General features: G+C 38.4%; 2 protein-coding genes across 4 annotated transcripts in view; both read left to right on the top strand.

Moving 5' to 3' along the window:
* LOC134481033 (immunoglobulin lambda-1 light chain-like) overlaps positions 1–15518 on the top strand; it is a 422701-nt gene that overhangs the window by 65747 nt on the left and 341436 nt on the right. Inside the window, exons 1-2 of one of the 2 annotated variants that reach the window (XM_087577385.1) lie at positions 10694–10779; positions 10902–11201. The exons of the other annotated variant lie outside the window; for it this stretch is intronic. Of the exons in view, the coding sequence (XP_087433511.1) occupies positions 10734–10779; positions 10902–11201 (346 nt within the window). The 5' untranslated portion in view covers positions 10694–10733. Of the gene's footprint in view, positions 1–10693; positions 10780–10901; positions 11202–15518 lie in introns of those variants that run through there. 2 annotated transcript variants of the gene reach the window in all.
* Positions 1–15518, top strand: part of LOC148002700 (immunoglobulin lambda-1 light chain-like) — a 404510-nt gene that overhangs the window by 44076 nt on the left and 344916 nt on the right. The gene's annotated exons all lie outside the window — the stretch shown is intronic.

Genomic DNA, 15518 nt, shown 5'->3' on the forward strand with positions numbered 1-15518 from the left:
GAGAGAGAGAGAAAAAAAGAGAACGAAGATCCCGGAATTTAAAGAGCCAGTAGATATCTTCAACAAAATAGAAGCAAACTTCCCTGGCCTAAAGAAAGAGATGCCCAGGAACATACAAGAAACATACAAAACTCCAAACAGATTGGGCCAGAAAAGAAATTCCTCCCATAACATAATAATCAAAAGACCAAATACACAAAATAAAGAATATTAAAAGCAGTAAGGGGAAAATGTTAAGTAACAAATAAAGGCAAACATATCAGAATTATACTGGACTTCTCAACAAAATCTATGATAGCTTAAAGATCATGTACAGATATCTTACAGACTTTAAGAGAACACAAATGGCAGTCCAGGCTACTATAACCAGCAGTTAACTATAACTCTCAGTTACCACAGAGGGAGAAACCAAGATATTTCATGACAAAACCAAATTTACACAAGATCTTCCAACAAATCCAGCACTACAAAGGTTAACAGATGGAAAAATCCCACACAAGAAGGGAAACTACACCATATAAAAAGCAAGAATGTGATTTTCCTGCAACAAACCCAACAGAAGATAGAAGCACAAGCATAATTCCATCACAGACATCAAAAATAATAGAAAACAATCACTATTGTTTAATAACTTGTAACATCAATGGACTCAATTCCCCAATAAAAAGACATAGACTGAGTTGGGGATTTAGCTCAGTGGTAGAGCGCTTGCCTAGCAAGCGCAAGGCCCTGGGTTCGGTCCCCAGCTCCGAAAAAAAAAAAAAAAGAAAAAAAAAAGACATAGACTAGGAGACTGGATGTGTAAACAGGACACAGCATTTTACTGCATACACGAAACACACCTCGATGACAAAGACAGACACTACCTCAGATTAAAAGACTGGAAATTTTTTTCTAAGCAAATTGTCTCAAGAAATAAGCTAGAGTACCCATTCTAATGTTGAATAAAATCAACTTTCAACCAAAAGTTATCAGAAAGGATAATGAAGGACACTTCATACTCATAAAAGAAAAAAAAATCTACCAACATGAACTCTCAATTTTGAACATCTATGCTCCAAATGCAAGAGAACCCACATTAATAAAAGAACTGTATTGAAGCACAAAGTATACACTGCACCACACACAATAATAGTGAGAGACTTTAACATACCGCTCTCATCAATGGACAAATCAAGGAAACAAAAACTAAAAAGAGACACAGAGAAACTAACAGAAGTTATGAACCAAAGAGATTTAACAGACAACTATAGAACAGACAACCTAAAACAAATGAATGTACCTTCTTCTTATCACCTCATGGTACTTTCTCCAAAATTGACAATATAATTGGTCACAAAACAAGCTCCAGTAGAGGGGTTGGGGATTTAGCTCAGTGGTAGAGCGCTTGCCTAGCAAGTGCGAGGCCCTGGGTTCAGTCCCCAGCTTTGAAAAAAAGAAAAAAATCATGAAAACAAGCTCCAATAGATATAAGGAGTTTGAAATAATCTCATACATCCTATCAGATCACCATGTAATATGGCTGGGCTTCAATAACAACAAAAACAATAGAACCCCCCCCACACACACACACACACAGTACCTGAACAACACTCTACTCAATGGCTTGGTCAAGGAAGAAATAAAGACAGAAATTAAAGATTTTTTAGAGTTAAACTAAAATGAAGGCCCAACATACCCAAACTTATGGAATACAATGAGAGCAGTGCTAAGAGGAAAACGCAAAGCTCTGTGTGCCTACAAAATGAAACTGGAGAGAGCATACACTAACAGATTGACCACACACCTGAAAGCTGTGGAACAAAAAGAAGCAAATTCACTGAAGAAGAGTTGATAGCAGGAAATATTCAAACTCATGGCTGAAGTCAAGTAAGTAGAAACAAAAATAACTATAGGAAGAATCAACAAATGCATGAGCTGGTTCTTTGAGAAAATCAGCAAGATAGGTAAAACCTTGCCAGACTACATCAGAGGGCAAAGAGACAGTATCCAAATTAACAAAATCAGAAATGAAAGGGGAGACATAACAACAGAAACTGAGGAAATTCAAAAAAATATCAGATCCTAATACAAAAGTCCATAATCAAAAAAAAATTGGAAAATCTGAAAGAAATGGACAATTTTCTAGACAGATACCAGGCACCAAAGTTAAAGCAGGATCAGATAAACCATCTAAACAGTCCCATAACACCTAAAGAAATACAAGGAACCATTAAAAGTCTCCCAACCAAAACAAACAAACAAACAAACAAAAAAAAAAAAAGCCCGGGATCATATGGATTTAGTGAAGAATGCTATCAGACCTTCAAAGAAGACTTAATACTAATATTTTTCAACCTATTCCACAAAATAGAAATAGATCGAACACTACCGAAGTCATTCTATGAAGCCACATTTATGCTTATACCTAAATACACAAAGAACCAACAAAGAAAGAGAACTTCAGACCAATTTACCTCATGAATATCCATGCAAAAATACTCAATAAATCTCTTGCAAACTGAATCCAAGAACGCATCAAAAGAATTATTCACCATGATCAAGTAGGCTTCATCCCAGGGGTGCAAGGATGATTCAATATATGGAAATCAGTCATCATAATCAACTATATAAACAAACTCAATGGAAAAAACCAAATGATCATTTCATTAGATGCTGAGAAAGCATTTGACAAAATTCAACACCCCTTCATAATATAAGTTTGGAAAGATCAGGAATTCAAGGCTCATACCTAAACACAGTAAAAGCAATATACAGCAAACCAGTAGCCAACATCAAACTAAATGGAGAGAAACTTGAAGCAATACCATTAAATACAGGGACTAGACAAGGCTGCCCACTCTTTCCCTACTTATTCACTATAGTACTTGAAGTCCTAGCCAGAGCAATTAGACAAGAGGTCAAAGGGATATAAATTGGAAAGGAAGAAGTCAAAATATCACTATTTGCAGATGACATGATGGTATACTTAAGTGACCCTAAAAATTCCACCAGAAAACTCCTACAACTTATAAACAACTTTAGCAAAGTAGCTGGATATAAAATTAACTCAAACAAATTATCTACACAAAGGACAAACAGGCTGAGAAAGAAATTAGGGAAATGACACCTTTCATACTAACCACAAATATATAAAATAACTTGGTGTGACTCTATTCAAGCAAGTAAAAGATTTGTATGATGAGAACTTCAAGTTTCTGAAGACAGAAATCAAAGATCTCAGAAGATGGAAAAATCTCTCATACTCTTGAATTGGTAGGATTAATAGTGTAAGTATGGCCATCTTGACAAAAGCAATCTACACATTGAATGCAAACTCCATCAAAATTCCAATACAATTCTTCATAGAATTAGATAGAGCAATTTGCAAATTCATTTAGAAAAGCAAAAACACAGGATAGCAAAAACTATTCTGAAAAATAAAAGAAATTCTGGGGGGACAACCATCCCTGAACTCAAGCTGTATTACAGAGAATCATGATAAAATTTTCATGGTATTGGTATAGTGAAAGGCAAGTAGACCAATAAAATAAAATTGAAGATAGAAATGAACTCACACATCTATGGTCACCTAATCTTTGAGAAAGGAGTAAAAACTATCCAGTGAAAAAAGATAGCAATTTCAACAAAGGATGCTGGTTCAAATGGAGATCAGCATGTAGAAGAATCTGTATTCACGCAGAATCTCCTTGTACAAAGCTCAAGTCCAAGTGGATGAAAGACCAGATACACTAAAAGTAGTAGAAAAGAAAGTTTGGAAGAGCCTTGAACACATAGATGAAGGGAAACACCAATGTCTTATGCGATAAGATCAAGAATCGACAAATCGGATCTCATAAAATTGCAAAGCTTCTCTAAGGCAAAGGACACTGTCTATAGGACAAAATAGTGACTAATAAAATAGGGAAAAGTTCTTTACAAATCCTCCTTCTGATAGAGGGCAAATATCTAATATATACAAAGAACTCAAGAAGTTAGACGCCAGAGAATCAAGTAACCACATTTTAAAATGTGGTACAGAGCTAAACAAAGAATTCTCAGCTGAGACATATCGAATGGCTGAGAAGTACCTAAAGGTATTTTCAGCATCCGTAGTCATCAGGGAAATGCAAATCAAAACAACCCTGAGATTTCACCTCACACCAGTCAGAATGGTTAAGCTCAAAAACTCCAGTGACAGAAGTTGCTGGTGAGGATGTGGAGAAAGAGGAACAATCCTCCATTGTTAGTGGGATTTCAAGGTGTTACAACCACTCTGGAAATCAGTCTGTGCTTCCTCAGAAAAGTGGACATAGTTCTACCTGAGGACCCAGCTATACCACTCCTGGGCATATACCCAAAAGTTGCTCCAACATATAACAAGGCTGTGTTCATAGCAGCCTTATTTATAATAGCCAAAATCTGGAAAGAACCCAGATGCCCGCATCATAGGAATGGATACAGAAAATGTGGTACTCAGCTATTAAAAACAATGACTACATAAAATTCTTAGGCAAATGGATGGAACTAGAAAATATTATCCTAAGTGAGGTAAATCAGTCACAAAAGAACATGGTATGCATTCACTGATAAGTGGATATTAGCCCCAAATCTTGAAATACCTAAGAAATAATTCAAGGATCATTTGAAGCTCAGGAAGAAAGAAGACCAAAGTGTGGATGAAAATACAGGGACAAAGAGTGGTGCATGGACTGAAGTAAAGGTCATCCAGAGACTGTGCCACCTGGGTATCCATCCCATATGCAACCACTAAACCCAGTCACTATTGCTGATGCCAAAAAGTGCTTGCTGACAGAAGCTAGATATGGGTGTCTCTTGAGAGGCTCTTGAGAGACTTACTGATGCAGATGAGGACGCTTGCAACTAACCATTGAACTGAACAATGGGACCCATTTGGAAGAGTTAGAGAAAAGTCTGAAGGAGCTGAATGTGTTTGCAACACTATAGAAAGAAACACAGTATCAACCAAGCAGATCCCACCAGAGCTCACAAAGAGTATATATGAGTATATATACCACCAATGAGTATATATGGAGGAGCCCATGACTACAGCCACACGTGTAGCAGAGGATGGCATTGTCCAGCATTAGCAGAAGTAAAACCCTTGATCTTCTGAAGGTTTATTTCCCCAATGTAGGAGGGATGCCAGGACATTGAGGTGGAAGTGGGTGAGTGGGATTGGGAGCATCCTCATAGAAGCAGGGGGAGGGCATATAGGAGGGGAGAAATGGGATAACATTCGAAATGTAAATACATAAAATATCAAAGAACAATAAAATTTTAAAAATAGATGCTAACCACCAAAAAACGAAAAGAAAGGAAAAGATATCGAGCGGTTGTAAAGCTGAAAAAGAAAAAGAAACCTGAAATTGTTGAGAACTTTTAAATAATTCAAAATCTTTAACTTTCAGGGAAATGCAAATCAAAACTTTGTGGAGATTTTATCTTATAGTTGTCAAATGATGAAAATAAGTGAAACAAGTTACAGTTAAGTCTCATGAAAACTTGATAAAGGTAAATGTCTATTCACTTCTTGTGGGCATCTAAAGTTTTAAGCCATCATGTAAATCAATGTGGTGGTTCATATAGATGGCAATCAGTCTACCTTAGAATCTACTTAAACCATACTTGGTCATATATCCAAAAAACACTCCATCCTATAACAGAGGCAGTTATCTAATCATATTCATTGTGATTCTATTCATAACAGCCTGATAATGGAAATAATTTAGTTATCAGTCATCAGATGAGTGGTCAAAAATATGTAATAAATTTAGACAATGGAATATGAGCATATGAAATGTTGAAATTCTCATATAAATGGATGGAACCAAAAAAAATTCATCCAAAGATAGGTAATTCAGACCAACAAAGACAAATATGTGATACACTCACTTAAATGAATGTGTTATCTGTTAAATTTTTGAGAAGCATGCTACAGTCGGAAAACTGGAGACATTAGGTTAGAATAAGGAGCTCTTAGGGAACGAAGGCTCTTCCTAAAGAGGGAAGATATAATGGATAGCCTCAGATATGTGAAAGGGTTTTTAAATTGGTATGGAAATATTAAACAGGAAGGAGGAGAGAAAAGGAATTCGGGGAAAGTGTGGGTAAGGTAAAAGCAAGGGTCACTTTAGGTGTTATAGGAAAACTGCATACAGTAAACATTTCCTGATAGACAGATTGATGATGGACAGATGTTATATAGATAGAAGTATAGGTATATGTATAGGTATAGATATAGATGTGTGTGCGAACATGTGTTCCTCTGCATGTATGTGTGGATGTGGATGTGTGTGCAAGTGTGTGTGTATGTATGTGTGTACGTGTGTGTGTGTGTGTGTGTGTGATCTAAATGAAATTGGATGAATGAAGATGACAAGATCGTGTCTCTTATCACTAATTAAAATTTCCAGTTATAGGAGTGGGTTACATATAGTCAGCTTCTTGATGAAAAATTTCTTTTGGAAACCTCCATACAACCCAGGCTATTGCCTAAGCTATTGTGGACCCTTCAAAAAATGACAACAAAGCCATAATACTGAAGGTAGTCCCTCTATAATTCATTGAGCAATCAGAGCTGGGTCTGATGCTTGCAGAGAGCCCTTACCTAATGGGCTGATGTTCATGGTATTCTGTAGGTATAATTACTAAATAGTCCCAAAGTTGTCATTTATTACTCACCTCGAGTTCTATGTTCCTGGATGAAACACGCATAGCCTTTATATTTGAATATGCCTTAAAGAGCACAATAGCTGGGCCACTACCTAACCTCCATGCTATTAGTACCGAGTTGTTACTTACTAATTCTATATTTCATCTTGGTTGCTCTAAATTCCAATTAAACAGTCATCTGGGCCACATTTTCTTGGCCCAGAGGCTGGGACACTCTCCCTGCTTTCTAGCTCATGATGGACTCTATATCTCCTCTGTCCACATCAGGCCTGATGGATCTCTCCTTCTCTCTCTTCCTGGTCCCAAGCCTGAAAAATACTAAAATTCTGCCTCTGTCTTCCCTCCCCAGCTATTGGTTGTTGGCATCTTTATTTACTAATCAGAACCAACTAAGGGCAGGTTCCCAGAAGCTACTTGAAGGCACTCTCCTGCCAGAAGTTATACTTAGCACTCATAATACAAGCAGCTACAGTACTGGAGGATATTTTATGCATTTCAAAACTATAGCAGTAAATACTAACCCAGGTACAAACCCTTTGGTCTGTAATATTGACCTTCTTGTAAATATGCTTGTACAATACTGGAGAAAAGCATGTGGAAGTAATCTGATTTAATTAAGACTCACTCATGCCCAGGGCTGCTTTGGTGACTAGTACCTGATAATAGATAGTCCAGAATCCTAGGGAGAAACCAAATACTAATATTTGATCAAAGCAACACTGCAATAAAATAACTTTTAAAGATATTTTGCTATACTCACAGATCCATTTCTTGCACTTATATCATCCCAGAAGCATCCTCCTGCAAAATATGGGAAGAAATGCAGAGTCTGAGAGCAAGGCAATAAACAGAGAGTATCAGAGATGTTGGAACACTCAACCCTGAAGGGGATATCTCAATCAAATTCTTCCACCACAGTTCAAAACCTCTGACATAACAGAGGTAAAGAGTGTAGGGCCCACAGGGTTAGAGGACACCAAGTAATCAAGGCCTTTTAGACACAACTGGGAATGTGACAGGATGTACATAAGATCCTACATCTGAAGGTAGATGTGGACACTATCTCCACCAATAGTCCAGAAAATATCTCCTCTTCATACCAACTTGCTAATACGGTATTAACTAAGACCTAGAGTGTATCTTGGTATATAAATCATACTTAAAGGAAGGCTTCACATCCAGAAGTAAATCACCAACATGAAACAAGCTTAAAAGCATCTTTGGAGGTCTTTTGTCTTAGGATGTTAATATGGTTTTAAGTTTTTATGAGATTTCTGGGTATATCCAAATGGCAGCATGTCTGCACCTGTATGCATTTCTTGTGCTTTTTCTTGAGACCTTGTTCTTATTTGGTTATTGTTTCCTGCTTCATTTCATTTTTGGTTTATCTAAATATATTTTCTTTTACTTTAATTATTATTTTTACATATCTGTTCCTTGTCTAATGATAGATAAGAAGAGTGTGTATCAAGATGCGAAGGGAATTGAGAAAGAAAAATGGAAAAAATTGTAGAAGCAGAGAGAAATTTAATTTATTTTCCCATTTCAGAGAATGAAATGGCATGATCTCAGGGCAGGAGCCATAACTAATTTAGCTGACCATGCTAAGAGTAGTATGGTATAGGTGACATTAGTCCAAAGAATAAGATACTTTCAAGAGTCTCCTAGGACTGACTCGGGTGATGTGGCAAATATATTAGTGGCAGTAATACTTCAATAAAGCTAGGGAAAACCCATAATACTAGCACTTTAAATTTTGATTCCTTAAGCTATGATTCTGAAACACATTGCCCTCTCTCTTTGCTCCACTGACTTACTGTTGCAGTGCTGTGGATGGGACTCATGAGCTACTATTGTTTTCTTCAAATTCTGAGTTGCAACCATGGCCACGTAGCAAATACCAGGTCACTCTTCTTCCACATTCCCACCATCCTACACTCAGTTGTCTCCATTTAGACAATCACAGCTCAAGGGTGCAAGATACAGGAGTGAGGTGAGTAAAAGTATCAGAATAAGAGTACACATACTACGAATCTCTCCCAGAGTCTTTGAGTTGGGATTACTTCATCTCCTACTCTCTCCTCACAACCTTATCACTTTCTTAATGGTACTGTTTAACATGTCTTGTGGCAGAATAGCAGCTCAGGTTCCCAAGGGTGAAGTCATATTCTACCCTGCTCAATCAGAGTGAATGTGCGGGCTGACTGAAGTTCCTACCATGTCCCTGTAGAGAAATATTACTTAGTGTGGAATGGGACTTAGGTCAGGGCTAATTCCAAGATTTTTTTTCTAGTTGTAGGTTATGTATATAAGCTTGAGTAGAGGTCATTTTGAATCCTAAAGAAAGACCCCAAGTAATAAAACTGATGTTGATAGTTGCTTAGGGAATTTATAAGTTCATTTTATAGAATGAAAAAATGAATTGAATGACTTGTTAAAACAAACCAACATGAAGAGGTGAAAATATCAGCTTTATTTTTTCAGGATGAGAGAAGACTGAAAGTGTGTAAGGACATACTGGATTGAGTACTTTACAGTACCCCCTGCGTGCACCCTTTTTGCTATCATTTCTTTGTTCATAGTATCAACTAAGGACCTTGTGCCTTTAGCTATTTTCCCTCATGAATTTTCTAGAAAAAGGAAACAAATGGCTCTGGAAACGTGCTTTCACTTTCCTTTCCTATCTATATTCCTTTAACCCTGCTCAATTCTTCCCCTGAAAGAAAATATTTTATCCCCAAATGTTTCTGAAGAATGCTCATGCCCATTAGAGGGCAGTGCTGATCTGGTCTTGAGATGACAGAGCACCTGGTAAGTCCAAGTCATTCAGAAATCACTACTTTCTTCCACACACTTGCACAAGTATCAATGCCATGGAGGGCTACACTTTGTTCTTTCCTGCTCCTTGGTCTCATAGGCCACATGAGTAGTAAACACACAACTAGACTTCATAATTCCTCCTTAATTCCGAAGGAGAATTGGACAGAAGATATACATTTTCCAACAAAAGCATGTACTATTTTCATGGACAGTATCTACATAGCATTGAAAAAATACTCAAAAAATAAATATTTTTAATTTTGATAATGTAGTCTTGGGATAAAATATTAATAACTTCTCTATTGATAGGTTCCCACAGTGATACGTGTCCTCAACTATTAGATAGAGGCTTCTTTTAGAATGAGGATTTCACCAGTTATGTTTTCACCATTTCTTCAGAAGTGATATGTAGAAAGCAGATGATAAACTATGTGTTTACCATGTCAGTAGTGTCTGCGTGTGTGTGTGTGTGTGTGTGTGTGTGTGTGTGTGTGTGTGTGTGTGTGTGTGTTTGTGAGCACATAAATGAGTCTGGGTATTTGAGGAGGCCAGAAAGGGACATCCAATTCTCTTGAGCTGTAATTACAGGATGTTCTGAGCTGTCTGCGAAGGATACTAAGAACAAATTTCATATCCTCTGCAGAAACAGCAAGCATTCTTATATGCTGAGACTCACTCTTAACTCCAATCCTCTAATAAATTCTTACCTCAAAATGACCAAAATTATAACCTCCAGACTCTTACAGTAAAATAAGAGTATGCCTCTCAAACCAGGTATTGATTCTCTATGTAAAAGTAAAATGAGTTACCCACTGTTTATTGGATATTTACAAAATTATGTTAAGGAATAATTGATATTTCAATCAGAATGCTGGCAGGGGATATGTAAGTTGCTACATGTTTTCACTGTTGCCAGAGGGAGACCTGGTATTCATATACCAGATAACAGGACATAGTTGCACTGGGGTGTCTTGGCTAAGGGCTTCCTTATGCTGTTTTCCATTCATTTGCAAATTTTTATGGCCTGCTATTTGGTGGAGACCACATTACCCCCATATGTAGTCTCACAATTTCTCAGTCAGTCCCAGTTTGAAATAAAGGAGTAATTTGTACATCCACAGGAAGACTGTATTTGCATAGAGCCAGCATGCACGTAGAATCTCAGAGACATATAAGAAGGGCTGCCTGGCTATAGCTTGTTCATTGTACTTAGGAAGCAAAATCTGAGTGTTTTCACCATGACATGGACTCTACTATTCCTTGCCTTCCTTCATCACTTAACAGGTGGATGGGTTTAAGGAATTATTGGACTGGAATTATTTGTTGCTTGGGATGTTTGGTCCCTAGTTTTAACTGTGGATAGAATGACCTTGTTCTAACTGATTTTTATTATTTTCTTCTTATAGGGTCATGTGCCCAGGCTGTCCTTACTCAGCCAAACTCTGTGTCTACGTCTCTAGGAAGCACAGTCAAACTGTCTTGCACACTCAGCTCTGGTAACATAGAAAACAACTATGTGCACTGGTACCAGCAGTATGAGGGAAGATCTCCCACCACTATGATTTATAATGATGATAAGAGACCGGATGGTGTCCCTGACAGGTTCTCTGGCTCCATTGACAGCTCTTCCAACTCAGCCTTCCTGACAATCAATAATGTGGAAATTGAAGATGAAGCTATCTACTTCTGTCATTCTTATGTTAGTAGTATTAATCACAGTGATGTGAACCATGGAGGAAGTAAGACAAAAATCTCCCCAGAGCACCAACTGTGAAATCTCCTGTGAAAAGAACTATGGTTGTTTCATGTCCTCAGTAAAAGACTTGGGGTTGCCGAGTCATATATTCCTTTAGGTTCACTGCAAGATTCTACATTCTATCCATTTATGGATGACTGACCTCCTTTTACATTTTGATTCAAAACATGGAGTGTAAATGGTTGAAAACAGAAATTTTAAACGACGATACTACTACCAATTTTTGTCAGACTTCTTTACACATGTCAGGTCTTCAGCATCATCTCTGGCCATTAGTCATTTGCATATTTTCATTTTTTTCCCTCCATTGTGGCATCATGAACTTTCTATAGAGCTAAGTGCAACTGCAATATGGGAAACAACACACTTGGGAAAATCAACTGTGATAATAAATAAGCTACTAAGAAGACTGTGGTTTTGACTCTTATTGGAGCCACTATGATTCCAGCCCCTACTAAAGTGGGGTTGTGTACCAGGATGGAATTAATTAGTATTCCTGCTTCTATGTGCCTGGATACCAAACCAAGCATTGTGGCTTGGAAGTGAATGACAGTGTTTCTGATTCCTGCATGAATGTGGTTGTATGGAACTATAGTTTGGCAGTGGAAGAGGTCAGAAATGGCTTCAGGTGAAGACAGAACCTCCATTGGAGTTGACAGCCCAATAATAAAGGGGTCATAAAAAGAAGCTGAGTATTAACACCATGAAGAGAGCCAATAAGAGACTATTGATAAAGTCTAGTTGCAGCCGAAGACCCCAGCATATAGGAGATGCCTGTACTGTGGGACGACCACCAAGAACAGCAGAAGAAGTTTAGTGAAGTCAACCAGATCATTGAGTGTTGCAGAAGCCAGACCTGAAGAAGTGAACCAAGTCCTTTGAAGGCGTTCAGAAGATCCTGTGTATATTCCAGACATTGGAAAAGGAACCTGTGGAGCTGAAATTGCCACAGAGACCCCAAGATGTTAGAGGTCAATTAGCCCTTGGATACCTAATGAGGAAATCTTCTAACAGCAAATATAATGAGACCAACAGGAAGAATTGTGTAATAGTCATCAAAGCAGAAATAAATTTGAATATCTTAGGAGTTCTTTGACACTAGACATGAAAATGCATAGTTTGGAGTTGGTACACATTAGACTTTTGGTCTGCTTTTGTTCAGCATTTTCTCACTATGACATTTTGTAATTGTAATGTACATCTGGGGTTTGAAGGTATGGGATTTGATTTTTGACAGTTAAGTGACTAGATGAATTTCAGAAGAGACTGTGAACTTTAGACTTTTAACATCGTTGAGACTATTAGAGACATAGGGAACTTTTCAACTTGGACTAAAAGTATTTTGCATTGTGCTGTGGCTAAGTAGGATCCAAATAGATTGATGTGCTTGAACAAGCCTCTGGGGACCAGGGAGTAGAGTGTGGTAGTTCAAATGTGCTTAGCTCAGGGAGGGGTACAGTTAGGAGGTATGGTCTAGCTGGAAGAATTGTGTCACTGTGTGCTTTGTGACCCTCCTACAATTACCTGAAATCCACTCTCCTGCCTGCCTTAAGATCAAGATGTAGAACTTTCAGCCCACCTGGCTCCATCCCTGCCTTTACAGTCTGATGTTTCCCACATCGACGATAACGGACCAAACCTCTGAACCTGTAGGCCAATCCCAGTTAAATCTTCTCCTTTATAGGAGATACCTTGGTTATGGTGTCTCTTTATAACAATGGAAACCCAAACTAAGACAGGAGACTTATCCTGAGTCTGTTGTCTGCCTGTGAATCCTAACTCATCTGCATTGTCTGGGAAATGGAGAAGTGAACCAAACCCTTTGAAGGAGTCCAGGATATTCTGTGTAGATCGCAGATATTGGAAAAGAGATGTGTGGAAAGGAGATGGAATATGTGCCCAGTGCTACAGTGACTGGAGATGCTATGATGGGTTATTTACACAGGAGAATCCCTCTTCTTAGAGGCATAATTATGAGATTTTATTTCCCTAGGTATCTGTCCCAAACTCCTAAGTGAAACATTAGCATTGAATTCAAGTGTCTATTTTGGTGAGAGGGTCATCTTTTAATGAGGACAAAGCCTGGGTTATCCAACTGTACAAAAGACCCAACTGTAAACTATAATCAAATTTTAAGGCTGCACTTGCATACATTTAAAAGGTAAAATCCACATACATTGGGTAGGCAAATGGAATAGACCTCGTCCATCCCAAGAAATATCCTTGATGTCTAAAGCTATGAAGGACAAAGCACTGGAATAATTAAAGGTGACAAAGAATGCCCAGTGAAAGAGCCAGAGATAATCACAAATCTTTTATTAAAAATTCTAATATATATATATATATATATATATATATATATATATATATATAGTAATCTTTGCAATTATATAGAAGGTCTGTGTTCACATCAGAAGGATATTCAGCAATTAAACACATGTTTTGCTGTAATTGAATGAAACTGAGAATGTAAAAAGATATTTAAAAAACTAAACAAATTTTACTCATCTTATTGATTATAATAGCAGAATGAAAACAACTGTCTGGGACAGATGGATTACTCACACAATTTTTTCCTTATGATTTTACAGTTTTTGTAATTTTCCAATTTCTGTATTATTAAACTGCCAGTTTTGACATGCTCATGGTAAGGAGGAGTAAATACTTCCTACCCTGGGAGAGAGCCAGCGAGCAAGGCATGAGCTTACATGAGTGTCAGTGTTTGCCATGGGAATGAGGCTAGTTTGAGATAATATATATATATATATATATATATATATATATATATATATATATATATATATATAACTTTGAATTCCTCCTTTAGGAAATAATCTCCCTGCCAAGTTAATTGGGTAATTGCCAGAATGAGTTTATTTCAGTTATACTATAAAGAGCCTGGTAACATCACATTATACACAGACACATGAACTAATGGGTAGAATAGGCGAACCAAAAATAAACTGTCTAGTGACCCCATATATGTGTATATTTGTCTTTTCAAACCAAATAAAAATCATACTTGGAGGCTGCCCCTGCGGAGAGCTCATAAGCAACACCCCACGAGCAAACTTGAGCCTCGGGACCACAGGTAAGACCAACTTTTCTGCTCCAAGCGACCTGACTGGTGGCCTCAGGACACACAAAGGCAAAATTCTCTAGGACCGGACACTTCCGTTTTTTAGCGGGATTCCCTACCTCGGGGATCCCTGCCCCCAGCTCACTGCTCCCAAACTCTGTGGGAGAGAGAGCTCACCGCCCGGACAGGTGGGCACTCATTAGACTGCAGAGCAGAAAAGACCACCAACACTGCCCACCACTGCCCATATCCCTGGCCCAAGAGGAAGCTGTATACGGCCTCTGGGTTCCCATACATAAGGGCACAGGAGCAGCAGGTCCCCTGCGTCTGAGACACGGCCGGAACCTGAAGGGACCGACCTGATAAACAGTTCTCTGCACTCATCCCGTGCGAGGGAGAGCTAAAACTTCAGAGAGGCAGACACGCCTGGGAAACCAGAAGAGACTACATTCTACCCACATTTCTGACTCCAGAGGAAAACACCAAACACCATCTGGGATCCTGGTGCACGGGGCCTCCCAGAAAGGGTAGTACAGGTCCTCCTGGTTGCTGCCCTTGCGGAGAGATCATAAGCAACACCCCACGAGCAAACTTGAGCCTTGGGACCACAGGTAAGACCAACTTTTCTGCTCCTAGCGACCTGCCTGGTGAACTCAGGACACAGGCCCACAGGAACAGCTGAAAACCTGTACAGAGGAAAAACTACACGCACGAAAGCAGAACACTCTGTTCCCATAACTGGCTGAAAGAAAACAGGAAATCAGGACTACAGGGCTCCTGACACACAGGCTTATAGGATAGTCTAGCCACTATCAGAAATACCAGAACAAAGTAACACTAGAGATAATCTGATGGCGAGAGGCAAGTGCAGGAACCCAAGCAACACAAACCAAGACTACATGGCATCATCGGAGCCCAATTCTCCCACAAAAGCAAACACAGAATATCAAAACACACCAGAAAAGCAAGATCTAGATTCAAAATCATATTTGATCATGATGCTGGAAGACTTCAAGAAAGACATGAAGAACTCCCTTAGAGAAACACAGGAAAACAAAAATAAACAAGTGGAAGCCTACACAGAGGAATCACAAAAGTCCCTGAGAGAATTCCAGGAAAACACAAACAGTTGAAGGAATTAAAAATGGAAATAGAAGCAATCAAGGAAGAACACATGGAAACAACCCT

Source organism: Rattus norvegicus, chromosome 11 (assembly GCF_021556685.1).
Source record: "Rattus norvegicus strain SHRSP/BbbUtx chromosome 11, alternate assembly SHRSP_T2T, whole genome shotgun sequence".
Taxonomy (NCBI): domain Eukaryota; kingdom Metazoa; phylum Chordata; class Mammalia; order Rodentia; family Muridae; genus Rattus; species Rattus norvegicus.